The 25,814-nt window shown below is 40.2% G+C and overlaps 2 protein-coding genes across 4 annotated transcripts in view; both read left to right on the top strand.

Moving 5' to 3' along the window:
• LOC141784590 (uncharacterized) overlaps positions 1-15,123 on the top strand; it is a 34,507-nt gene extending 19,384 nt beyond the window's left edge. For 2 of the 3 annotated variants that reach the window (XM_074662469.1, XM_074662468.1), the window contains exons 22-51: positions 428-1,501; positions 1,594-1,625; positions 1,755-1,898; positions 1,994-2,122; positions 2,221-2,259; positions 3,569-3,694; positions 3,783-3,888; positions 4,015-4,125; positions 4,229-4,263; positions 4,356-4,478; positions 4,566-4,694; positions 4,908-4,946; positions 6,406-6,531; positions 6,621-6,747; positions 7,674-7,844; positions 7,943-7,977; positions 8,118-8,282; positions 8,380-8,514; positions 8,602-8,640; positions 8,732-8,872; positions 9,266-9,360; positions 9,473-9,496; positions 9,611-9,788; positions 10,007-12,607; positions 12,690-12,774; positions 12,940-13,047; positions 13,135-13,365; positions 13,438-13,554; positions 13,650-13,765; positions 13,869-15,123. In XM_074662469.1, coding sequence (XP_074518570.1) covers positions 428-1,501; positions 1,594-1,625; positions 1,755-1,898; positions 1,994-2,122; positions 2,221-2,259; positions 3,569-3,694; positions 3,783-3,888; positions 4,015-4,125; positions 4,229-4,263; positions 4,356-4,478; positions 4,566-4,694; positions 4,908-4,946; positions 6,406-6,531; positions 6,621-6,747; positions 7,674-7,844; positions 7,943-7,977; positions 8,118-8,282; positions 8,380-8,514; positions 8,602-8,640; positions 8,732-8,872; positions 9,266-9,360; positions 9,473-9,496; positions 9,611-9,788; positions 10,007-12,607; positions 12,690-12,774; positions 12,940-13,047; positions 13,135-13,365; positions 13,438-13,554; positions 13,650-13,765; positions 13,869-13,946 — 6,659 coding nt within the window. In that variant the 3' untranslated portion in view covers positions 13,947-15,123. The remainder of the gene's footprint in view (positions 1-427; positions 1,502-1,593; positions 1,626-1,754; positions 1,899-1,993; positions 2,123-2,220; positions 2,260-3,568; positions 3,695-3,782; positions 3,889-4,014; positions 4,126-4,228; positions 4,264-4,355; positions 4,479-4,565; positions 4,695-4,907; positions 4,947-6,405; positions 6,532-6,620; positions 6,748-7,673; positions 7,845-7,942; positions 7,978-8,117; positions 8,283-8,379; positions 8,515-8,601; positions 8,641-8,731; positions 8,873-9,265; positions 9,361-9,472; positions 9,497-9,610; positions 9,789-10,006; positions 12,608-12,689; positions 12,775-12,939; positions 13,048-13,134; positions 13,366-13,437; positions 13,555-13,649; positions 13,766-13,868) is intronic. The other variant, XM_074662470.1, reaches the window with a different exon arrangement.
• A 3,097-nt stretch (positions 15,124-18,220) lies between these two features.
• LOC141784231 (ladderlectin-like) lies at positions 18,221-24,311 on the top strand. The gene is made up of 6 exons (XM_074661990.1): positions 18,221-18,294; positions 18,528-18,563; positions 20,837-20,940; positions 22,210-22,344; positions 22,427-22,538; positions 24,073-24,311. Exons 1-6 carry the CDS (start codon positions 18,234-18,236, stop codon positions 24,138-24,140), a joined length of 516 nt encoding a protein of 171 aa, XP_074518091.1. The 5' UTR covers positions 18,221-18,233; the 3' UTR covers positions 24,141-24,311.
• Positions 24,312-25,814: the final 1,503 nt, after the last annotated feature.

Here is a 25,814-nt window from a genome sequence, read left to right as displayed (position 1 = left end):
ATCATGTATAAATTTTCAACAAAAAAAAAATGTGTTAGAATACTTGAATTTGATAATATATATTGATAATATTGCTTGACCCTAACCCTAACTCTGACTCTATTCTTCTCCTCTTTGCTCTCCCTCACAAGTCCATGCATAAACTTAAACTGGTTTAGAACTCTGCCACCCTCATCATCACCAGAATGTCACTCCTGTCCTTCAGCAGCCCTACCAGCTGTAGTTTTCACCGCTTATCCTATAAAATGATTGATTTATTAATTCACTGTTCTTCACTTTTAACTCTGCCCTGAAAGGTGAGCTTAAGTGTTTGGAAGGGCCCTTACAGATAAAATGTATAACAAGTATTTCACACACTGAGAGTTATATGTAAAAATTGAAGGGGGTTAAAGAGAAAATCTTAAAATGTCCTGTTTATATCTTCCAGCAGGTGCAGCATCAGCTGAAGATGCTTCCAAAACTCCTGGAACAGTCTCAGCTAAGAGCTGTCCTTCCAAAGAAGAAACAGCAACAACTTCACAGAAAACTGAAGTGTCAGACGGTCAGACTGGATCTGAACCTGACCAGTCTGAAAGCACAGACACAAAGCCTTCACCAGAAGCTCCGTCACATCATGACGTTAACATCATAACAGAAACAGAGGTGACTGGAGTGTCACAAAATCAGCCTGAATCTAAACCTGACCAATCCGAAACCACAGACACAAAACTCTTAACAGAAGCACTGTCACATCATGGAGCAACAGAAGCAGAGTTGACTGGAGTGTCAGAAAATCAGCCTGAATCTAACCCTGACCAATCTGAAACCACAGACACAAAACCCTCAACAGAAGCTCTGTCACATGGAGCAACAGTTAAAGAGGCACCTGAAGAATCAGGAAATCAGCCTGAAACTAATCCTGACCAATCAGAGACTACAGACACAAAACATGCAGCAGAAGGTCTGTTACATGGAGCGACTGAAAAAGAGGTGACCGAAGTGTCAGAAAATCAGCCCGAGAGCAGTGCGTACAAAGAAACACTACCGATATCTGAGAGCAATCTTAAAGAAACTGCTGTGGAAGACAACGAGACCACAAACGAGACCCCCTGTGGACTGCTTCAAGGCCAGGTCTTGGCTCCCAAAGTGGGAAGCATCTTAACTTTGCAGGAACCCCAAACGGAAGTCTGTCAACTTCTGCAGCCACATGGAGAAAGTTTCCAGCTCAAACAAACTGAAACCGAGGGTCATGGATCTTTGGATGAAAACGTACTCACCATTGGGTCTAAAGATGAAGCCAAACTTGACAAAGCTGAAGACCCAGAGGGACCCATGGAGCTCGAGGAGCGAGGAGTTGAAGCTAAAGCAGCGGCTCCGGCGGCGGCTCCGGCGGCTCCAGCGGCGGCTCCAGCGGCAGCGAGCAAACAGAAGAAGCCTGCAGCCAACAGAGAGTCGTCCTCTGCAGTCATTCGTCCAACCGTTGGAGAGATGTTGGAGACGCTTCTCTTTCCACAAAGCATATGTAAGTCATGTGAAGATTGGCTTTTGATGTTTACAAATATAATTTGTGCTTTTTCTTGACTTTATAGCTTCATAATTTCTGTTCTCTTCCAGTTTGCCGGCCTTCTTCGTACCTCTCATCAGCAGTAGGTTTCTAAAAGCAATTTCAGAGTTCACACAGTGTCGCAGCATAAACTGAAGTTTCACCAAGGCAGGAGATGGTTGTTTTACCAGAAAACATGAGCATTTCCTTCATTTTCCCTCTCATCCTTCAGTCCAAGCTGCGTCTGCTGCTCATAACTGGACTGCCGCCATATCACGAAGGTCTCTACGCAGAGGATGATGTTGCCGAGCTTCTCACTCCCTTTGGGTTCGAAAATAAAGCAGACACACTCTTTGTCATTCCTCAGACATGCATGGTAGGTGCAGGAAACTCAAGTTTATGCATGTGTGTTTTTTGGATCTTAGAAAAAAGTTCAAGTCAAAGTTCTTGACTCCACTGGTTTCCTTTCAGGCTTTTGCCATGATGCCGTCTGGGACGAGTGTGTGTAAAATAGTAAGAGAGTGTGAGAGAAACGGCATTTACTTCCAAGAGAATCCGCTCTTTATTGAAGCAGTAATGGTCCCTTATGAAATGAATGCGGTGAGCATCAAATCACTCTGACCTGGTTGTTATCATCCAGGTTTCAAGTTTTTTGCATTTCCTTCTTTAACTCTGCTCCTCTGATGTTTCTGTTTCAGCCAAAGTTGTACAGATTTCTGAAGAGGCGGCTGAAGTGTGTAAGTAATAACTGTTTGATGTTTTAAAGGCCCTGTGAGCACTCAAAATAGTCTCACTTTTATATACACACCAGATCAAAATTATATTGTAATAATTGTAATAATGTAATAATTTCATTAATTGAAAATTTGCAACAATTTTGCCCTGTTGGATCTTAAGAGAGCTCTTAAAGGATAAGTTCGGTTTATACAGCTTTTACATAGTTTATAGAATAAAGTAGAACAAAATACTCACCCAGAAGGTTTTCCTGATCCAAGCAGTGCTTTGGGAGATATTTAGATCCAAAATCGTGCAGCGGACGTCCGTATAATTGGATCCATCGGGGCACAGACAGCGCCGCTCCTAAAACTGCATCAATCGTCCAAAAACTCATGTTTTTCACCAATATTCCATCATGGTCCGCTCCTGGTTAGTCCTCTGCTGCAGTCTGTGTCACTCCAGACAGCACTGTGTGGCTGTACTGACCTCTGAACTGACTAAGACTTTGTTTACGTTTGCTCCTCCGCACATACGTAGTAGTCTCTGGAGAGCTGACTCCACTTTCTCCTTTCTTTGAGGGGCCTTCTGGGTGAGTATTTTGTTCTACTTCATTCTATAAACAATGTAAAAGCTGTATAAACCAAACTTATCCTTTAAGAAGAGTTTCAAAGTACAAAGAAGAAATAGGAGTGAGACAAAAAAAGAGTGGCAGATTATTTGAAACAACAATTAAAGTCATGTAGTCTGTTCATCAGCTGATCAGAAGTTTGCAATGAATTGTTTACTATAGTTTAGTGCAGATATAAAACTTTTAGGCAAAAAGAATTAAAAGATATGAGTAGCATTGCAGTGTTTGATGAGAATAACATCTTAACAAGCAAAAATACTGATGTAGGAGCTCCATGAATCATAATAACGAATATCCCAGGCCACACTCAGTTCATCCAACTTCAAAGCTCCACTTTTTGAATCCCCCCAGCCTCAACCGGTGTTCCTCAGGGTTCTGTCTCAGGGCCTGCATTTTTCTTAATTTGTCTACTTCCTCATAAATTCCACATCAGTTTTCACTTCTATGCAGATGACATCTAGCTCTACCTCTCCTACCTCATCGCAGCTTATGCGATTTTAAAATTGCATTCTTTTACATTGCGATGTCTGTTTCAGTTTGATGATGTTTAGATTCATCATGAGATGAGTTGTTTCTGATGCTGGAGCACAGCTGTCACTGCAATCAGCATGAAACAGAAAGTCTTCACAGAGCCTTTAACTAAAGGATTAAAGCAGCTATAAGTCCCTGTCCTCATGTCAACCTTTCTGTTGTTGGTGCAGTCCTCCCATGATGAAGCAGAGAGAACCGTCCTCCTCACAAACATTTCACAGAGTGAGACAAAGGAGCTAAGAGAAGCTCTGAAAAAGTTTGCTCTGGTCACCAACTTCATGCCCCTCCTCAACAAGGTACAAACTCATCCTTAAGGAAATCTTTGCAGACAACTTCCTGTCAAGCTCACCCTCAAGCTATATGTTCCTTTTCCCCTTTTTTCAGCTTTTTATAGAGTTCAAGGCTGTTGTAGATGCTGAGCAGTTTGAAGGGTGGTACCGTCAGCTGAGCCCCGTGCCTCGCAGTGAGGTTTTCAGGCTGAAAATGCTGGGTTGGTTCTCTCATTATTTAGATCCAAATTTAAAAGATAATATCATTTACAGAAAACTGGATTGCATCTTTTTTGTAGTAAGATGACCTTGCTGTTCAAAAAGTTAAAAAATCTGATTCTCTGAAGGTCCTGTGACTGAATCGGCACCAAAAAATGATCCAGATCCAATCGAGGATTCCTGTCTGACTCCTGGTGAGCAGTTTGGGAAGTTTGAGAAATCCCTGAAGAATAAAATAGGTGAGAAATTCAGAAAGTAGATTCTTTTGGTTTGCAGAAAGGTGTCGCAGTAATTTCACATCCCATTTTTGCTCTCACCTGTCTCTTTTCTTCTGCTTTCCAGGGTCCTTCAAGTGTAGGGCTCCAAATTCTCCTAAAGTAAGTTTGCACTGACACACGCTGAGTTTCATGTCAGGGTTCTTAAATCAGCTCATTACTTCTTTCCTTTCTGTTATTTTGGGAACAAACAGATGCTCATCACCTGGCCACAGGGCACTTGCTGCCCAACTGAAGATGACATGGTCGACCTGCTCACTCCGTTTGGATATCAGAACAAAGGCCACAACCTCTACATTTTTCCTCAGGCCTGCTCAGTACATAACTCTTTTCTGTTTTTACTTGACTTGCTTTAAATCTCTGAAATAGTTCTTCAAAGTGGTGATATGCCTCTGTTCTCTCAGGCTTTTGTCCAGATGCAGTCAACAAGGGATGTGATTTACACAACGAGAGCTTCCAGAAGAAAGCCGTTGATGTTGAACGGCACTGAGCTTTCTGTCTTTGCATTAAGCGATCGCATTTCATTGAGACCTGTAAGCTTTCAACTGTTTTTCTATTGCTTAGAGAATCATTCTCTTTAGTAACTTGGAGTACTCTGGATTCTTTCCTGTGTACTGAAACATGCTGACCTCTTTCGGTCATTGTACCAGGGGTCTTTTTTTTAATGTCGATCAACATCTGGAGTGACCGCGGTATTTTATCTGGCCACAATGATCTAATGACTGTTTCCTCTCTTTCGGTTTTAGTTCTGGCTTTATAGAACCCTAATGCAGGTAACAAACTATGTAAGTAAAACACACACACACACACACACACACACACACACACACAAATACACACTTCCTCCAAAGATTTCAAAGTGTACAAAATTCTGCATGTAGTTAAAATCTAGTGGATATTGGTTGAAATGAGAAATTATTGTGTAGTTTTTGAAATTGAACAAATAATGTAATTTTTTAACATATATTTGCCTAAATTTCAAAAAGTTTTGAAATTTCAATATAAAAATGCAATTTCAAAAATTTGCAAAACTTGAACTGTCCAAATTTCAAAAAAGGATTCACAAAATTTCAAAATTTGCCTTTTTTATAAAAAATAAATCCCATAAGTTGAAAAGTATATAAAAAAATGCAAAAATTTAAGAATCGCAATAATGAAGAATAACGACATTTCAAAAATTAGCAATAACTGCAAAAAAAATTGTAGTTTCAAAAAGTTTGCATAAATCTCAAAAGTCCCCCCAAAAAATTCAAGGTAAAAAATAGCACAAAATTTAAAAATTCCAAAATTTGCCATTTCTTTATTAATTTTGAAAATGTATGTTAAAATGTCAAACAAAATTTTGAAATTTAAAAATCTTAAGTAAAGAACAGCATTTGTAGGTTTGCAAACAATTCTGATTTCTTTGAAATAATACTTGAATTTGATAAAATGTATTTATCATTTCGCTCAACCATTTTTTTGTCCTTTGCTATGCTAAATATCAAACATTTTTATAAAGTTGTCAGTTAAATGAATCCATCCACATCGAATTAAAATCTCTACTTTCTTCCAGATTTGTTTGTTTGCAGATGTACTTATCTTCCCTGGCTGTAAAACTTAAGGTTATCCACAGGTGCATGGAAAGTTGGTGGATTGTTGATGTTGTAGGAGGTGAAGTAGAGCGGTGGCAGGCTTTATTGACAGCTGGGATGAAGATTTAATTAATCTTTAATGGCCTCTGTAAGAAAAATACATTTTCAATCTACAAGGAGCCACTGCAGAGGAGTCAAAAAGCAACACAAGGCTCCAGAGCCACAGATGCAGACCCTTGAGTTAGAATGAAACTAAGCTCTCAACCCTAAATTTTCGAAAACACTCAGTCTTAACTTTGTGAATTTAAAGTATGATGAATGTGAAAAGCTACAAATAGTTTAAAGGTTAAATTTGGGGCGTAGTGAGACTGGATTTATCCAGGTTTGGAGACATGCTGGAGGATATGTATAGAAAGACATCTCACATTGTTTGTTCAACTCTAAACCATGAAAGATGACAAAGACAAAAAAACAAACACATACTTTATATAATCCAAAACAGTTGCCACAATGATCACAGGGTTGCATCTTCAGCTGCAGCATCAATCCCTCAGAAGACACTTAAAGTGTTGAAAATCTGAACATACTATTAAATGAACACTATGCCATTGTTAATTACTACGACATCTCTTTCCTTTTTTTCACTTTCAACTTCCTGTCCTGGCTTCAGTCTTTGGCCATTGATAGAGACCGAGTGATCTTCATCAGAAACATCTCAGAAAGTGAATTCAAGGAACTCAGAGAGGTTCTGAAAAGACAGGACTCCATCGAGAACATCTTGCCCCTCCTCAACAAGGTAGATATACACATACAGTTACACTGAGTGGAGGTTAGAAACACCCCTGTTATGTGTGCAGCTCATGTTTGAGCGTGTGTGTGTTTCAGGTGTTTATCGAGTTCAAGACATCCCAAGATGCTGATTGGCTCGGCGTTTGGTACAGTCTTCTGAAAAATCCTCCTGACCACAGAATCCAGAGGCTAAAAATACCAAACAGCTACTGTGCCTCTCCAGGTACGTGTTTCAGTTGTTAAGTGAGTGGGGCCTTGTTTCACCTCTATGCTCACTATATATTGTGAAAACGTTGGTATTTGGAGGATTTTATGATTGAAAATGAGTTTATTCATACAGCTAAAGAACAAAACAGCTCTCACATTCCACAGTTACTACCAGAGCTGTTTTACTCCTCTCCTTATCTTTTCATTGTTGACGACTTGTCAGGCATCAACCACTAATGTGGGGTCTAATCATCTTCAAATAAATTAAAACTATCAGGATCAAGAATTTGTAACAGCTGAGCAATGAGTGTTGATTTAGATCAAGCAACTACTGAATTTCTAACGTTCAAGCAAAAACTGGTCAGCACAGGAGTTCCTCAGGGGTTCATCCTTTGACCACTAGTTTTTGCTCTGCATAAACAATACTTTCAAAATCTCTTTATTCGGCTCATGACATGTTTTTTAGTGTCTCTATTATCAAAAAGTGAAGCTCTTCATCAGTCACAGGCTGCTTTTAACTCATCCAACAAGCTCTATGTCTGGGACAGACATTGGGCTAGATATTCTACTTGTCTGTCATTTTGAAGGAAACTCCATCGATCTTAAGCACACCATCACCAACAACATGACAACACAACACTTAGTTAATTCTGCACGCTCGCCACCAACTGGACAGGGGGTCGACTGCAGGTGCTGTATGTAATAAATGAATGGTTGTCTGTCAATGAAAGTGATGGACTGGATCACTCTCGGCTTCCTAATCTACGAAATGGCGGGCAACCTTCAGATTTTTCCATCATTGCTCAAAAAATTCTGTCAAAGAGAATAATTGGTTAATGCCACCCCTGGTCTGAGGCGAGCCCTGTTTTTCAAATAATCGTCTAACAACAAATAATACTTAGATCATATTCTTACCTTGCCATCATACCTTCAACTTTGCAGCACCCAAAATCCCAAAGGACCCTTATCTGGACAGTGATGACGTGATTGAAGGAGCGACTCTCCCGACAGGAAAAGGTGGCATCCCACACGGCAGCACGTCACCTTTTTGGCTCAGTTTGAGAAATAGTCCTTTCGTCTTCCCCACCATTTCTCCTTGGTTCATCATCCCAGGTTAGAGACAGTTTTGTCATTTCTCATCCTGAAATGTCCAGCTGTAAACCTTTTCAGTTATGTGGCTCATTGTGTGTGTTTCCACTTTTTCCTCTTAGAGTATGTGACGGTCAAGGACATGTACGACATTGAGGTGAGCTGGATTCTGACCCTAACTTCACCTGAGATCTTGGAAGGCTCTCAGGCTAGCAGACACGTAAAATTTTCAAACGTGGAAACAGATTTTGAACGCAGTCAGAAATGAACTCTGGTTTTCTGACTTTGTGAACCTAGATGGCCAGTCCTCATGGTTCAATCTGCCCCACCATCATGCTCACCGGTTTGCCAGAAGGAGACTACAAGCATGAGGACGTGGCGCGGCTGGTGTGGCCGTTTCTCCCCAAACAGAACCTTCACTCCCTGTTCTACAACGTGACGGTCCTTCCTTTGCAGAGGAGGGTACGAAGACGACACGAGTAGACCGTGAGAGCGCGAATGACATTAAAACCCAGCTTTTCTGTTTTTACATCATGCTGTCTCTCATCTCCACCTCCAGGCTTTTGTGTTCTTTGCCGATTGGACAACTTGCTGCGAATTTCTCAAAGCTCACATCGATAAACACAGTTCACTGAAAGAACATGCAATTAGCGTCCACGTCGTTACGCAGAACATGTATCCTGAATCCAGTGAGGTACGGACAATAATTATAGGAACTTGACTTCCTGACATCTGTTTTAATGCGTCTTTGTTCATCATCTAACAATGAATCTCTTCATAGGAGGAGATGTACAAAAGCCTGATGAAGTTGACCAATGCAGTAAGTCGTGAATCACTTTGGTTCGTCTCTGATTGCCCTTAAAGCAGCTGTCTGTGCTTCTCTGGGCCTAAACCACTTTCATGTTCCTCAGGGAACTCTTGACTCGTCTCCTCTGGAGGAGCGTTTGCTGTGTGTGGGCGTCTCTGAGGTGTCTCTGGATGTCATCACCTTGGTCATAGAAATGGTGGCGTCCATTACAACCTTTGTCAACTTCCTCCCACTCGCCAACAGGGTAAAGACTGTTCTCTTTTTGATCATTCACAGTCTTAACTGCAAATTACTCATCCCACATCAAGGTTTAAATTCCTGAATTGAGACATGTTTGATGAGTAACCTTGTTCCAAAAATGTTTTACTTTCTTTTTTTTTAATCTTAAATTGATCATGAAAAAAGTGGAAGAGACAACTAACCAGTTACAACTGTTAATGCAGTTACACATCCTTTGGGACAAAGACATCTAAATATTTTTGTGATACTGAGTCCTTTATGCAGTTTGATGTCTTGTTGTACTCTGACATGAAATCATTCATGTCAAAAAAATAAATGGAAAAACTGGGGTGTTTTAAAATGTGTCTTTATCTCTCTTCCTTTTTCTCACACCCAACTCCATCTCTGACTGATCCAGATTTGCATTGAGATGTCCGACTCCAGTGGTGTTGCCCAAGTGGTGGAAAAGTACAACGACCTGTCTCCAAACTCTTTCACAGAGGACCCAGCTTGGTAATAGGAACAGGGTTTGATTGGTTGCAGATCCCGTCAGTTTTTATGAAATCTGATGTGTTTTCTTTGTTTTTCCCTAAACTTTAACTGATGAGCAACTTTCTCTCTCCAGGAGTAAAGTTCAACATTTTGAGACGTGAGTATATTTTTCTTTTTTGAAGGGATGATGATGATGATGTTTGTAGCCAGGGTTGGAGTCGTATGTATGGGACATCAGGAATAATTTGTCTTCTTAATACCTGCGTTTAAGCTTGGAGAGCCTCAGACAGCGCCTACAAGACTCTGCCGACGTGACGCTGAACCTTGAAGACAACACACTCAGCGAAAGCAACCCTGAGATGGACAGGACCTCACTGAAGTCCATCAAAGTGACGGTCGGCCAACAAAGAGTCGTTGAAAAAAGTCTTTCTCTGAGCCCAGACAGGACGGTGAGGCCTGGCTTTAGATACCACTCACAGCCGCTTCTCCTTGTATGAAGCTTTTAGACACTTGTGTGACAAAATAATCTGGCTGTTTCCAGGAATGGAGATCAATATCTGTTGGGATGCAGATAGGAAATACAAAAAAAGTTATCAAATAATGCTGATGAGGACATCCTGAGTGCAATTACACAAGCTTTATCCTGTTTTCTCCTTTCTTTGTCCAGCCTGGGGATGATTTCACAGACCACATCATCCCCTCTGAAGCCTACCTGTTCAACGAAGAAGACTTTGTCACCGTTGATGAAGTTTATGATGACACTGAGAGAAGCCCAGAGCCTCATCGCTCCTCCTCGTCAAGACAAAGAGAGAGAGAAAGATCAAAGAAGACAAAAGAATACAAGAGCTCATCTAGATCATCTAAAGATTCGAGATCCTCCCGATCCAGCTCATCCAAACCCACCACATCCATGACCATTCCTTCATCCTCTACGAGTGCCTCTCAGGCTTCCTCCTCTTCTCCTCTCAAGTCACCTGAAGCTCCTTCCTCCCCAGGTAAGAGCGGCACTAAACATGGAGTAAAAGTATCAGGCTCCACCTCTACTGGTTCACCTTCAAGTGAAAGAGCAAACATAAAATCTGCAGCATCTGCCCAGGCTGCAGCAGAGCGTCTCTCTGAGGGTGCAGTATCACTGTCTGACCTCAGAGTGTCAGCAGAGAGCTCTGCTTCAGAAACTGTTGAGTCAGAGACAAAGATGGAAGCAAGAAGAGAGATGCATCCTCCTCAGCAGAGACAAGGATCAGGTCTGAACCAAACTCAGGCTGTGGAGATGGACGTAAAGGTGGGGACAAGCAAAAAACAGAAGAAAGAAGAAGAGGATGACAAAAAAACAGAGGAGGACACAACCCTGGATTTATCTGAGGATCAAAAAGAAGATGGAGGCCCTGGACCTGGCGCAGGCCTCGAAGTTAACCCTGAGAAGTTTGTTGAAATGGAAGTGGTGGATAGTGTCAGAGGGGATCAAGAAGGCAGTTTGTCTTTGAAGCAGCTGTCCGAGGACGATGCTGATCCAAAAACGGGGAAATCTGAGGATAAATCTGCAGAAGGAGAGACAAATTCTGCCGAAGAGCTTGAGGGGAAGGTTAAGAAACCAAAAGGAAGGGAAGTCAAAGATACAGAAACTGGCCAGGACCAGCTTCTCCAAGAAGGTGGCAGTAAAGACGACCTGAAAGACCCTGATAGCGACATTACAGAACAAGCCTTCGAGATACTGGACTCCATCGATGATCAGAACGAAACTGATGATGGTTTCAAACCTAAACCGACAGAGGACAACACATATGAGGTAATCGATTCTGTGGAAGATCAGCCAACGGCTTCAGAGTTAGAGAATGAAAAGAGACTGAGATCCAGGAGAAGGGACGCCATGGCTAAAAGAGACGATAGGCCTTCAAGGAGAAGTGATCCTACAAGCAAGGCACCACAAAGTGATGAGAAACAAAACCAAACTGAAGCTACCACACCTGCCCAGGAGAAACTGGTGTTTGAATCCGTAGATTCTGTCGAAGAGGACGCTGCAGCCAGAGAAAGGTCCGGTAGAAGAAGAAGCACCAGAGGAAAGAAGGAGTCTGGGAAACCCGAAGAAGTCACTTTCAAGGTTTTGGACTCTGTAGAGACAGTTAACGAGCCGACCATGACAACTCGATCAACAAGAGGAAGACAAGGTAGAACATCTGAAGATGTAAAAAAGGAGGGGACACCAACAAGACGGAGGCAAACTCCCGCAAGGGAGTCTCGAAGCAAAGAAAAGAGGCCAGCTCCTTTACCGTCAAAGACAGATGCTGAGGCTGCCACCTTTGAGATCCTGGACTCTGTAGAGTGTGTTCAGGAAGATCCACCAGCTACGAGAGGAAAAGGGAGGAGGGGAAGGCCAAAGAAACAGACACAAACAACTAAAACTGCCAACACAAAGGTTGAAGGAGTGGCAGACGAAGAAGAGGCAACATATCAGATTCTGGATTCTGTAGAGGACGAGTTCACTGACAGTCAGCCCCTCCTGGGACAGACAGAGAGTGGAATGAGAGGAAACGTTTCTAAAAACAACGATGAAGAGCAGAAGAGCCCACCTCTGGCAGAGGAAGTGGAGGAGGAAACCATGTTTCAGGTCCTAGACTGTCTGGAAGATGAACAGGTTCTAGAAGAGCAGGCAACCACTGAGGTGTCTGACAGAGACAGAAAGGAACACACTGAGGCAGAGGAAGACAAACAGCCAGGCTTTAGCATGGTTCCAGAAGCTTCTGAACAGCTAGAGGAAAGTCTACCTCAGAGAGACGAGGGACATGATGATTCCTCTCCTGCAGTAGGTTCTGCTTCAGGTAAGACAGAACAGACGTCCTTATCACCTATCAGATCCCAGAGTGTGACCGTCACACTTAAAAGAGATAAATCACCAGAGATACAAAGTCCTCTGGTCAACCTTGAGAAAGTCAGTGATGAGGAGGAGGATTACCCCGACGACACAGCGGAGGAGGAAGAGTTGAGGAAACGCCAGGCTGCGGCAAAACAGAAGCAGCTCACCAAAATGCCCAGAACGAGGGGGACCAGTGAGAGGGAGGAGAGGGGGGAGACCAGAGGAAGGGTGGAGGTGGACTCTCAGGAGCTGGTGACTCTGGACGAGGTGGGGGCAGATGAGGCTGAGGATGAAATGGCACCACAAGCACTCGTCACTCTGGATGAGTTTGTAGAAGGTGAGGATCAGGAGCAGAGCGGCATGAAGTCCAGCAGTCTCAGCCAGGAGGACGAATCAGGGGACGACCTAAACCACCAGGTAGAGAGCCAGATTCAGTTACTGTGGTGTCGGGAAGGTAGAGTCAGGAGTTTTAAGATCTCTTGTGTCTGTTTTCCTCTAGATTTTGGTGACTTTGGACGAAGCCGGCTTTGATGAAGACAACAAGCAAACAAGATCTGCAAAACGCAGGCATGATGCCGACACAGGTGAGTGTTTACATCCCTAACCCCAACCCTTCACAAAACAGTAACAGTCACATCCCTGGTGCAGCTTCTTCCAAGTTTGCTTTGGTGTTTTTCCACCTCTGCATCAATCTGCAGACTACATTCAGGCAGCCAATCTGAAACTCTTCATTTTTCTCTCTTTTGTAGAGGAAAGTGTGAACTTTGTGGTCGTGGATGAGGTGAAAGATGAGGAGAACAGGGAAGTAACACCCGGGACACGAGGCCGACCAAAGAAGAAACCCAGACAGACCCCTGGTACGTGCAGAATCTCATCTCCTGGCCCTCAGAAGAGAGACTTTTCCCTTCCTAAGCCTCAGTTTTTCTTTCATTTGTCCACAACAGTAAGAAAATCCACCAGGGGGAAAACTGAAAGCAGGATAGATGAGGGAGAAGAAGAAAGAGGACCAGCTGATGAACTGTCCTCAGATAAAGATTTACTGAAACCGTCAAGTGACCACCAGGAGGAGACAGCAAGCCAAGCCAATGTGGACCCTTCCACTGCAGAGCCAGAGCTAGGGAGCAGAACACAGGAGGGATGTGAGGAGGGAGGAGGAAGCAGGATGGATGTTAAAGGTATGGAGAGGAGAGACGTCATTTTTACACAAGCTAGAAGAAGACCACTCACTCACTCTCTTCTTTCTTTAGCTGACAGTAAGCAAAGGAGGGAGCTGGTTGGTCCTGAAGCAAAGCGGTCTCGATCTCAGTCTCCTTCTGTCCCCCATGACTTCCTTCTGCCTGATTTCAAACCCAACAACCCCCTGGGTTAGTCACAGACACCAGGATTAAACTTTATAACATCAAATAAAAAGTTTCTCCTATTTTTCCTCTGGTTGAACTTTTTCTGTCCCCTCTCTCAGGTAAAGAGTTTGTCGTCCCGGGTTTCTTCTGTAACCTCTGCTGTGTTTTCTACCCAAATGAGAGCACAGCCAAGGAGCTCCACTGCAGCAGCCAGACGCACTACAACAACCTGAAGGTACGCTCAGACACACACACACACACACACTGTCAAATTAAAACACACACCCTACCTAACTAAGCTTTGGTTCTTTTTCTTTGCTTTTTTTTTTTTTTCACAGAGACATTATCGAAGGCTCCAACAGCAATCAAAGAGTTCAGCTCAAAGTTGTCGAGAGTCAACATCGGCTGAATTTTAAAGACGTTTTTGTAAAAAATGTGAAAAAGGCTGAAGTTGAACATCAGCTTTTGAACCCTCTCACAGCTCTTGTGCCTTGTTCTCCTCTAAAGTCACTGACTCACTTTTTATTTGCATCAGGAAAACACAACATGAGTCCTTTCCTCATGAAGACCTTTGAAAAGATGCAACATGACGTCTCTCATGCATCAGTGAATAGACTTCTTCCACAGGAACCAACGCCATTGTCAACGTCTCCAACTCCTAATCACTTAAAAAAAAACAAATGAGGACTACTGTCTTATGCGTCAAACCGAGCTCGGACCTTGAGGTTTCCATTGACCCATCCGTCGTCACCAAATCCAGGCTAGCTAAGTTTTGTATCATCAATCATTCCATGGAAGTGTTTATAAACCCTTGAATAATTCAGTTTAAACAGAAATATCGTAAACAGTTTTCAAGCTGTGACAACAACTGATTTCAAAACACATTCTTCACTACAACCTGGTGCAACAGCTCCACCTGTTGGCTTCAACCCTGAAAAAGCCATGCACCTAGAATTTTAGAACCAGTTTCATTAAATTTCAGTAAGGCACTACTGGAATTACAAAAACTGTTGTGAATTTTAAGTCTTCAAGCTTGGCTGTAGAGTTTTCTACATCAAATGTGGAACCAACTTTTCAAACATGGGGAACAGTAGTCAGAGTTTGTCATACCATGATGGCGGATTTGGAAAGACTCCTCGACTTGAAGAAACAAGGACAAGTTTTGCTCCAGTCTTTCGTCCAGACTGACATCTTGTAATATTTGTTACAGTTTAATCCATCAGCGCGTTTCTGTGTCTCTTGAATAACCAATCCATGACATTGAACTCTTGTGAAGCACCTTTCAAAGGGGAAGTTATATAAATGGAATCCTGAAGATGATCCTATATATGTGTAATTTTAGGTACCTGTTGATAACATGAGCTTTATTAGCCACTTCAAAATGAAACAAAGGCCGTTTCTGCGTGAGGATGTAACATGCTCTTTTGTTTCTAGTTTTGAAAACGTTTATAATTTAGTGGTTTCTTTAGTTTCCTTTTCAAAATAAATCTGAATCCACTTTTGTCACACACGCTGTGGTAACCTCGGTTGTTTGAGTTACTACGTGTGTGCTATGTCTTTTTTTCTGTGTGTCTTGCTTTGTTGTTTTCCTATAAAACTAATTAAACCTTTGAAATCACTCTCTGTCTGGTATCTTTATTTTTCAACCATGGCAGGAATACATTTGGATCCTGAAGTTACAACTTTTTATTTTTTAGCCACGCTGTTTACCATTCTGTTGTTGACAGAAGCAAATGCTTTAGCCACATTGTTGAGAAAAATGAGGCTAACAGAAGCTAATAGAAACTAACATTTTAGCCACATAATCTAGAAATTTGATGCTATCGAAAGCTTGTGTTTTAGCCACATTTTTAGTAATGTGAAGCTAAGATACTAACATTTTATCCAGATTGTTTAGCAATATGATGCTGATAGATCTAACACTTAAAGTGATACTCCTGGATGGAAAAAGTTGGGTCCTATCACAAGGTTTAGGGCAGAAATGACCCCTACAGCAGTGTTTTTGTGCAGCAGAAGCCCAGAGCGCTCGCACCAAACACCCCCTCCCTGCTCCTCTGCCGGTTTCCTCTGCACTCAGACGGGGCCATATTTTACTTGACCAGAAACACAAATACACAGACTCCCACTGAAAAAATCTGATATTGGTCTGCATTCACACTTGATTTAGAGAATTTTCAGCGCGTTACTTTCACACATACCTGTGTTTATGTCTGGCACGCCGTGTGAGGACTGATACACTAAGCGGCGAGCGCCTCGTAGCCAGCTGTGGCTCTGCAGCAGAGGTAGCACCATTTTACAACATGATGAGAACTAGCTCTTACAAACATTTTCAAACTTTAAAATTACAAAGCAGCTAAAAAAATACATTTTTTCAATTTCTCTTCTTTGTTAAAATTCTAAAATCATTTGCATTGGTAAGTGTTATGTTCATTCCCTCGGTGTATTTCATACTAGTGGCAAACTGTGAAACCAACCAGTCAAAACATGATAGCATCTTGTTGTTTTATCTCTGCCACACAGTTTTCACAAGTCATTCTCACCATCAGAACCCCCCCCCCCCCAGAACTTTTAAAATGCCTCTTTCTTTCTTTTTTTTTCTTTTCCTTTATATTATTATTATTATTATTATTATTATTATTATTATTATTATTATTATTATTACACAATATGGGTCCATCGGTCATAAAAAGCGAGACATGCTCATGTAACTTTTTCTATTGTCAGGATGCTGAACTCCTCTCACTGCCTGGCCCTGGTCTGTATCATACCTCAGTTGTTTGTTTGCACAAAAATACTTGTCTTTAATCTGTTTCACCTTCAAAATCAGTTGCACTATTTACCACACTGCACTTCCCGCACTGTGTATACCCTATATGCTGTTTTTCTTGTCTTTTTTTTTTTTTTTTTTGTATTCTATTTTATTTCTTGTTTAAATTTTCATATTTTTCATAAACTGAAAGTTTTATACTTAATTCTTTATCAATACTGTTGTGAGAGAGGATTGGTATATTTTCTCTTTTTTTTTGTATACAATGGTATGTATAGAAAAGTGGGGATAAAAAAAAAAAACGTTTTTTATATATAAAACCATGTAGTTATTATTGTATTTTGTAATGTTTTTTTTTTTTTTTACAAGTTTACAAAATCTACATTTAGCATGACAACAAAGATCCATCAAACTGAAAATTACCCCCCCCCAAAAAAAATAAATAAATAAATAGATAAATAGATAAATAAAAATAAATAAATAAATAAAATGAAATAAATAAATGAATACAAAAAGCTAAAGAAGAAAAATTAGAGCAGCAGAAATGCAGAAAACTGGGGGAAAAGGGTTACACCATCAGTAATGATACACATCTTGGCATCAATTGATTAATGTAAAAGTTAAAGACATATCACCTCCACATTACCTGAGCTTCTTAAATTTTACAATTCTTTAAGAATGCAAGAAAGGGATCCAGATGTAACTTAATTTGGCTGATTTTTTTTTTTAAATTATGAATGTTTATGAATGTCAAAATTTTGACATTTAATTTTTGCATTTTTTAAATTTCATTCTTTTATTTTTTGCATTTTTTTAATTCATTTTTTGCTTCCTTAAAAAAATCACATTTTTTTTAAATCCATCCAAAAAAAAAACAAAAAAAACAAGAGGTCACATATGTAACTTGATAAATTCCAAAATAACTTATCTTTTCAATAGTCATTCACTAGATTTTAGCTCTGTATAGAATTTTATACAGTTTATACAGTTTATACAGTTTATAGTGTAAATCGTGATGAAGAAGTAGATGTTGTGACTCCTGAATGATTAATCCAGGTGAGCTGAGGCCAAATGGCTCTTATGAAAGTAAAGGTTGCAGACCCCTGGCCATGAAGACGAAAAGAGCATTCTCAGGAAACTCTTGAAGCTGAATAAAACCAGTGTTTGGATCCTTTACTTCAGCTGGAGTATGAATAAGATGTTGCAGAAGATCTGCGTTCAAACCGTCTGACAAACATCGACCTGATTCGTCCTGTGAATGTTTCTTGCACAGCTTTCCCACTCTCATTGAGTGTGAAGAGGAAGTTTACACATGTTGCTGATTCATCCTATAAGGTTTTGGTTGCTGTGTTGCTGACCAATGATAACAGCAGAGAAAGATAACTTCTCATACTCAGAAAATGAACCACAGAAATGTTCTGTCATACCAAACTTCTCTGTTTGACATTCCATGAATACAGAAGTAGACGCACTGAAATACACAAATAAGACACTTCAGATCTGTTCATGTTGACTTGCAATGTAGAAACCTTTCTTTGTAAGATGATTAAAAAAGCCAGGAAATGAAATTTATTTCCATGAAAAAATACTGAAATATTTATGATCTATAGTCAATTCCGTGATAGATAGATAGATAGATAGATAGATAGATAGATAGATAGATAGATAGATAGATAGATAGATAGATAGATAGATATGAAAAGTATATGCTGCATTAACTAGTCAGGATTCAGGACTCATCAGTTACAGATGAAAACCTGTTGTTTACATTTGAGGAACATCGTCTTTGAGTGTCTCACCTTACTGTATATGGTCAGGCGTGTTTCTGTGTGCCAGCAGTTCCTTATGTTCTGACTGATGACGCGATAAGATATCATATATATCATCTGGGTTTTTATCTTGCGAAGCTCCAGAGAAGAAGAGGAGGATCAGCAACATGAAGCTGCTGACTGCGTCTGCACTGCTCTGTGCACTGACAGCTCTGACAGGAGCTGCTGGTAAATATTGAAAAACTTCAGTAGATTATTATTATTATTATTATTATTATTATTATTATTATTATTATTATTATTATTATATCATTATTATTATTATCATCATTATTATTATCATTATCATTATTGTTATTATTAATTTTATTATTGTTATTATTATTATTATTGTGATTATTACCTTGAGTTATTTCTATTCCTGTAAGAGTAACCTGCGTAATGTCTCTGTTAAACTGCAGTTATTCCAGAAGAGTGGCGTGCTCAGGATCAAGTAGGTCAGTGGCTTTTTCTACATATTTGTTTTTATTATTGAAATGTAGAAGGATCGTTACAGTAACCATTTGTTCAGTTACAGGGGTGGAAAGAGTACTAGAAATCTGTACTCAAGTACAAGAACTGTTATATTGTTTCAACTGTACTGAATTACCAGTGAAATTATTTTTTAAACCAGGGATGTTTTATTGCCTTGTCAAACTGATTTGAGGAGATGTTGCTGTCAGAGTGATGTCATGGTACTGATCAGTCTGTGATGATGTTTCCTGTGTAGAGATTAGTAAACTATCACAAAAAGTTACTTCATCATATCTTTGACATTGGCCCTGAAGGAAAACAATTAAAAATTAAAGCTGCAAGCAGCGTTAGACGGGTCCTCGGGCTCCTGCCGGTTTTCCCTCCAATGTGTCCAACAAAATGAGACGAACATTTCGGTGTTTGTTTCATCTCTCTACGACATTCCTAGCCAGAATTAGGGCTGTTTTGGTGTCAGTAGGCTTGAAGTGAGCCTCGTGGCTCTGAGAGAATATTATGGGATGTCAGGGAGTCAGTTGATACCATGGCAACGTATCCTCTGCTATGCTGAATGACATCACCACCTGCATGCTCGGAATTCTAATTAGCATGACACGAGTGTGACTAGTGCCTGGAGGGAGTTTTTATCAGGCATCTTATGTAAAGAAATCCTCACAGAGTCCACAATTTTACCCCAATCTGTGTCAAAAATATCATGTTTGATAGGAATTTTTGTGAGGAATCCATTTTTGGCATTTTTAAAGCTGTACGAGTTTTACTTTTTTCTCTAGAAGCACAAATGCGTCACAAAAAAGATGGAAGAGTGCTGAAAATGGATTTTTTATTTATGAGAAACGTCCGAAGTACTTGTCCTGTAGGTCACAATGTTGGCTTAATCTGTGTAAAAATATCATATGGTTGTAGACAATTTTGTCAGGAATCCAACCATGTAATTTTTAAAGCTCTATGACTTTTAGTTTTTTGTCTAGAGGCCCAAATGCGGCACTAGTAGAATGTGTGTTTTGACCTGAAATCCGGCCGCCTCATCTGCTAACATGGAGAAGGCCCAAATTCGGCTGAAAGCGGGCGGCGACTTTGAGGGCTCGCCATTCGAAAACCGGGCCCGAAACAACAACTTCCTTCACAACTTTTGTAAAGCAGGGTCTGGTCTGTCATGTGAGCCAATTTTCATGCCGGGACCATTTTTGGTTATTGACAAGTTAATGTTTGTAGAGAGGCTTAAATTTCAGAAAACTCTTATTTTGGCGGGCAAATTGCCGGCTTCCTGTTGGAGCTACGCAAAAATACCTCCTATATTTTTTGTGCGTCTCAATGAGACGAACATTTTGATGTTGGTTTCATGTGTCTACGACATTCCTGGCCCGAGCTAGAGGCATTTTTGTGTGTTTTAAAGGTTTTTTGGCTGTAGAGAGATTATTATGGGATGGCGGGAGTCATGTTTGGTATTAAACGAAAATTTTCGGCACCCATAATGTGTGTGCCAATTTTGGTGAGTTTTTGAGCATGTTTAGGGGGTCTAATTAGCGTTCAAAGCGCGTGTGGAATAATAATAATAATAATAATAAGAAAGAAACGAACGAAATACAATAGTGCCCTCGGCCTTCGGCCGAGGGCACCTTCTAGCTTGCTAGAAGGTGCCCTCTTCCGTTGGCCGAGGACCCTAAAAAACTCATTCAGTCAGAGAAACAATCTGAGCTCATGTTTGATTGTTTAGCATCCTATGACTGAGTGGTGAATTTGGTCAAACTTTGCAGATATGTTGCTGTTTTAAGTCACATGTGTGAACAAATTGGGGGCCTTGCAAAAAAATCTATTTCTGTTCACATTCTAAATTCTGTAATCTGTATCTGTATCTTTCTCCCTCACATGAAAAAATCTTACGGTTCCAGGAACTTGTCGACCTTATTGGCTCCAGTATGCAGATGGAAGGTTTGGATGTTGACTTAGATGGTGGCGTACTCAGTGGGGACTTGTGATTGAAAAAGTAATGAAGTAGATTACATGGTGTAAATTGTACTGAAGTATGAGTTAAATTAGACACTCGAACAAAATACTCATGAAAGTACTAGTACCAAAAAAAAATCTACTAGTACTAACTTGAGTATTTCATTCGTTACTTCCAACCCGTTGAGTTATCTCACTGCATTTCATTTTCCTCACTATGCCTTTCTTTATTCCAGGTGTTCCCACAGAAACTGTATCCACAGACTTTCTCTTTATTCTTTGATTTCATTCTCAGTGAGCGTCCTGGATAAGCGCTCGGCCTGTTCTGCTCCTTGGAATCCGTTCAACGGACGCTGTTTCCGATACTTCCCCCGAGCAATGACTTGGGCCAAGGCTGAGGTAAGCCAGGTCGCTTCGCTGAACTGTAACTGTAAGGTGTACCACAATGCTCCTCATTAGGTCCTCTCTTATTCTCTATTTATATTAAAGATCTACTGCAAGTTTATTCTGATACCCAAATTTTTTTATATGCCGATGACACTGTACTTTACTCCCCAAGCTCTAACATCGCCCAAATACAGCACACATAATAATTTGACTTTAGTTGAATGCAAAAATATATTTTTTTAACAATAAGCTTTTCTGAAAAGGTCAATATCTTACGGTATGCTGTTCTGCTCTCGATGTATCTCCTTGCAATGGTCTTTTGATTTTCTTGATGGAACAGTATAAGAAAAAGTTGACAAATTTAAATATTTGGGGGTTTGGCTCGACTCCCATCTATCTTTTTAATCTCATACTGAATAAATTGTAAAGAAAATATATTGGCTGCCTTAAAAATCTGAAACAAATCTTCATCCTCTTAACAAGGTCCATAACAGTCTTTGTCGATTCATTTTCAGATGTTGTTTTAAAATCAACATTGTCTACTGCATGAGTCCCTGATATGGTTGTCACTTAGATCTAGAAGACAGTTTCATTGGATCCACTTTATTTTGAAATGCGATTCTTTCAGTTTTTCTCTTTATTTGAAGCACTTCTTAATACCACTAGCATACGAATACAGACTAAGACATACAAGCAACTATGTTTTCTTACCTCCAGAATCACCAAAGAAATTGGTCATCATGTGTTAACAAATGCAGCCCCAGCTGACTGTATAAGCTTCCTGTTTTATTAAGATCAATTACATCCTTTCCTGTTTTTAAGTCTTATTTATTTACTTATCTTCAAATTCCTTCCTCCTGTTTTGATTTTGCCCTTTATGTTTTTACCAATTATTTTTTTCTATTATTTTCATTTTTCTCTGTTTTAAAGCAGTTACTTTGTTGCTGCCGTTGTATCTAAATCTTAATACACTTGTATGATAAACTAATTTCCACTGGTCTGTGTGTGTGACCACAAAATGTATTTCACTTTAGTTAAGTAGGACTGAAGCTGTTTAATGGGGACTGCCTTAGCACTTAAGAGCATTGTGTGGATGTGTAAGTGTGTCTGAGTGTGTATTTGTACGTTGTTATGTGGTTGTGTATTACTACTATATTACTTTTATTGCATATCTTGATACGACCCCTTGAAAATGAAATGCTCCATCTCAAGGGTCGATCCGTCTGAATAAATAAATAAATAAGTACGCTTGTTTTGCTCTGCCTCTCACTCTGTCTGCAGAGGAACTGTCAGTCCCTCGGTGGAAACCTTGCGTCCATCCACAACATTGAGGAGTACCACGAGATTCAGAGGCTGATCTTGACCACCAGCTACGGGTACAAGGAGGCGTGGATCGGAGGCTCTGACGCTCATCAGGTGTGACTCTTTCTACAGGTTACGTGATCAGCCATTGGAGTTTCAGCAGTAATCTTATAAAGGTCTGTTTTGATGTTTCCAGGAGGGGCTTTGGCTGTGGACTGATGGTTCACATGTCTCCTACACAAACTGGTGTCCCGGGGAGCCAAACAACAGTCGTGGTCGACAGCACTGCATGCAGATGAACTTCAGTGGTAAGCTTTCTTAGATTATACTTTTAAAGGTTGATGTTTGAAAGATGGTTAGCTCTGCCCCTTAGCACAGAAACCTATAGGAGAAGTAGATAAGGAGGAAAACCACCAAACTCGCAAGTTCAGGTCATGTAGTGTAGCTAAGGTTAAGAAAGTGGAACGAAAACACGGTCAAATGTCAATTTGTCTGTTTCCTTTTCTTTATGTAGTGATTTTGTGTGTAATGCAAAGTGCAAAAACAGCTCACACAACAAAGAAAATGCAAAGACAAAAAAGGAAAAAAAGAAAAAGGTTTCCCTATTTTGTTGTTGCATTCCCCTCTTTTCTTTATCTATGTTCTGTGTTTTTCTTTTTTATTGATGTTTTTTGTTGTCATGTTGAGTTATTTGTTATTTGTACCTTTTGGGGGGGTTGCAGCATTTTCAATTTTTCTTGTTGCATTTTCTTTTGAAATTCAACACGTTTAATTTTGTTGTTGCATTTTCTATTTTGTTATTCCTGTGTTTTTGTTTTGTTTTGTTTGTTGTTTTTTGTTGATGAATTTTCTTTTTGTTTTTGCGTTTTCTTTCTCTGGTGTTGAGATGTTCTTTTTCATTGCTAATTTCTCTTTGTGTGTTTTTTGTTATTGTTTTTGTTTTCCTTTTGTGATATCGTGTTTTCTTTTCTCTTTCTTTATTTTGCAGTTTCTTTTTTACTGTTTTGTTTTCTCTTAATGTTTTATTCTCTTTTTGTTGTTGTTGTTGCTTTTTCTATTTTATTTTTTGGGTTTTGTTTTCCTCTCTGTCTCCAATGGCTCTTTTCCACTGGCACGCCTTGGCTCTACTCAGCCCTATTCCACCTGCAGTGTGTTTCCACTGGCCTGGTACCTCCTAAAACAAGCTAGTTGTAGTTCCCACTCCACTCTGGTTCCAAGCGAGCTGAGTCGATACTAAAAGATGACGTCACCGACTGCAGGCAATTGATTGGTCAGACAACGTCGTCATCGTTGAACCATGAGTGCGCCGCCCAAAACGAGACGGGACATAAGAGGACGAGAGCCACCTGCCATTTTTACTTACCTCTGTACTTCTCAAGGGTATTTCGTCTCGCCGCCTGCAGCCTTCTTCTGCTTTCCTCTTTCATTTTGTTTGTGACAAAAAGCCACAGATCGAGCAGCAAGTACACTATTAGTTCCAAGTCCTCCATTGTTTGGAATTGTGTCATGCTCAAAATGACGTGGAAGGGGTGTAGCCCAGCTGTTTTATGGTGACCCCGCCCCCTGGTGGTCAAAGAACCAGGCTAGTGGAAAACCATCACAAAATGAGTAGAGTAGAATAGGGCCAAGGCGTGCTAGTGGAAAAGGGCCATAATTTGCATTTTGTTGTTGCACGTTTTTTCATGTCTGTGTCCTTTTTTTTTTCTTTTCTATGTTCTCTGTTCTGTAGTTGTGTTCTTTTTTTAGGAGTTTTCTTTTGTTTTTAATTAAAGAACAAATACAGTAGTCAAAAAGCAATCACGGTAAAGAAAACATAATCTGTCTTTCTTCTGATGCTCACAGATGAGAAGTGCTGGGATGACCTGTCCTGTGGTGAACGCCGCCCGTTCGTCTGTGCCAAGAGAATCTGACCCTCAGAGCTCTCTTTCTTATCTCTTATCTTTCTTCTTCTATCATTCGCCGCAACATGACTCAGGGAATGAAGGGAACAGAAACAGGAGCAGGAGCTGGATTCTCAGATTTTCTGTTTGATAGACCACTTGCTTTTCTCACATTCCTCAGACTGATCTGCTTTTTGTTTTCTAACGCACATTAAAAGTCATTAGCATGGAAATGAGTTCATGTGTGTGTTTTTGTTTTATCTGAGGAATATCAATCTGTAAGTTTAACAACTTCAAGAGCCCCAAGACGCAACTTCAGGTAAAATAAAGAAATGCATAAATCAGGTGATCAAATTTGAAGTCTAATCCAACATGTTTTCCTCCTCTGTTTCTTTCACCTTTTAGGTTAGTTATTAATTCATATTCTACATATTTAACATAGTGTAATACATTCAGCAGGACGGAAAATAAACTTTCACAGTGAAACAATCTTTGACCCAGAAAGAAGAAATGTTTGTTAAAAATATATATATATATATATATATATATATATATATATATATATATATATATATATATATATATATATATATATTGGTCCTTGAAGCTAATATCTTGGGTACTATTCAGGTAAATCAGTTCTGTTCAGTGTTTTATTTCTGTTAATAGAGCTTACACAATCATTTTTTTTTCTCTGCACCTGACAAACTCTGGTTACTGGTTTTATTTCCTTATTGATTGAACTTTGGAAAGCCCTGACAGTAATTAACTGAGAGTAAAGGGTAACTGTTCATATCTTTGTTGTGTTTTTATGGTAATGCTTTCTTTACATTGGTTGAAACATACACACATGGCAAAAGCTGATGATTTTCTTTGTGTCTTAATTGCTCAACAGCCACTTTATCAAGTCCAGTTTTCTAGTACCAGGTAGCAGGTACCAGGTACTTGTTTTCCTCTAGAACTGTCATAATTGTTGGTGTCATTGATTCAGTGTTGTAACATTTTTAATGACGTAATTACTGGGGCAATCTAAAAAGTAAGGAATATGTAGAAAGTTAAACTTAGCTGCCAGCTGTCCCTCCTGTCCCCACAGATTTGGGGTGGGAGGAAACAGAATCATAATAACTCCTCAGCCCTGTGTATCATGGAATGACAGGTGACACACATTGCTTTTTCTGTGCCTACAAGATTAGCCCAGAGTACAGGGAATGCCACTGGACACAAGCCAAGGGGTGAGCTTGCTGAATGTTATAACACTGCTGTTTACAACAATAAGACCTTAAAGGAACTCAGGAGTCTGAGCAACAGTTACACATTCAAAGATTTCCTCTGACTGACTGCCAAATGAAGTGTTTCAGATTCAAGCTGATTGAACTCCTTGGCTGATTGGACTCTTTCTTTCTCAATAGTTTAAGATGGGGATATTAGAAATTAAGTTATGAAGTGTTTAGGCAGAGGAATTAGGGTCCATCCAGATGAGGCCTGCAGGAGGCCTTAGGAGGCACAAGAAAAAGTTGCAACACCAACAAGCTGCTGGAAACCTTCCTCACAGATTTTGCTCCATGTTATCCTGACAGCATCACGCAGTTGCTGCAGATTTGTGGCCAAACATCCATGATGAGAGTCTCTGTTCCTCCACATTCCAAAGAAGCTGTGCTGGACTGAGATCTGGCCACTGCGGAGGCTGTTAGAGTACCCATCCTC

Source organism: Halichoeres trimaculatus, unplaced genomic scaffold (genome assembly GCF_033239565.1).
Source record: "Halichoeres trimaculatus isolate MK-OKI-2021-1 unplaced genomic scaffold, fHalTri1.1 fHalTri1_scaffold_22, whole genome shotgun sequence".
Lineage (NCBI taxonomy): Eukaryota > Metazoa > Chordata > Actinopteri > Labriformes > Labridae > Halichoeres > Halichoeres trimaculatus.
The sequence above is the reverse complement of the archived record's forward strand: the minus strand, read 5'-3'. Positions and strand labels throughout refer to the sequence as shown.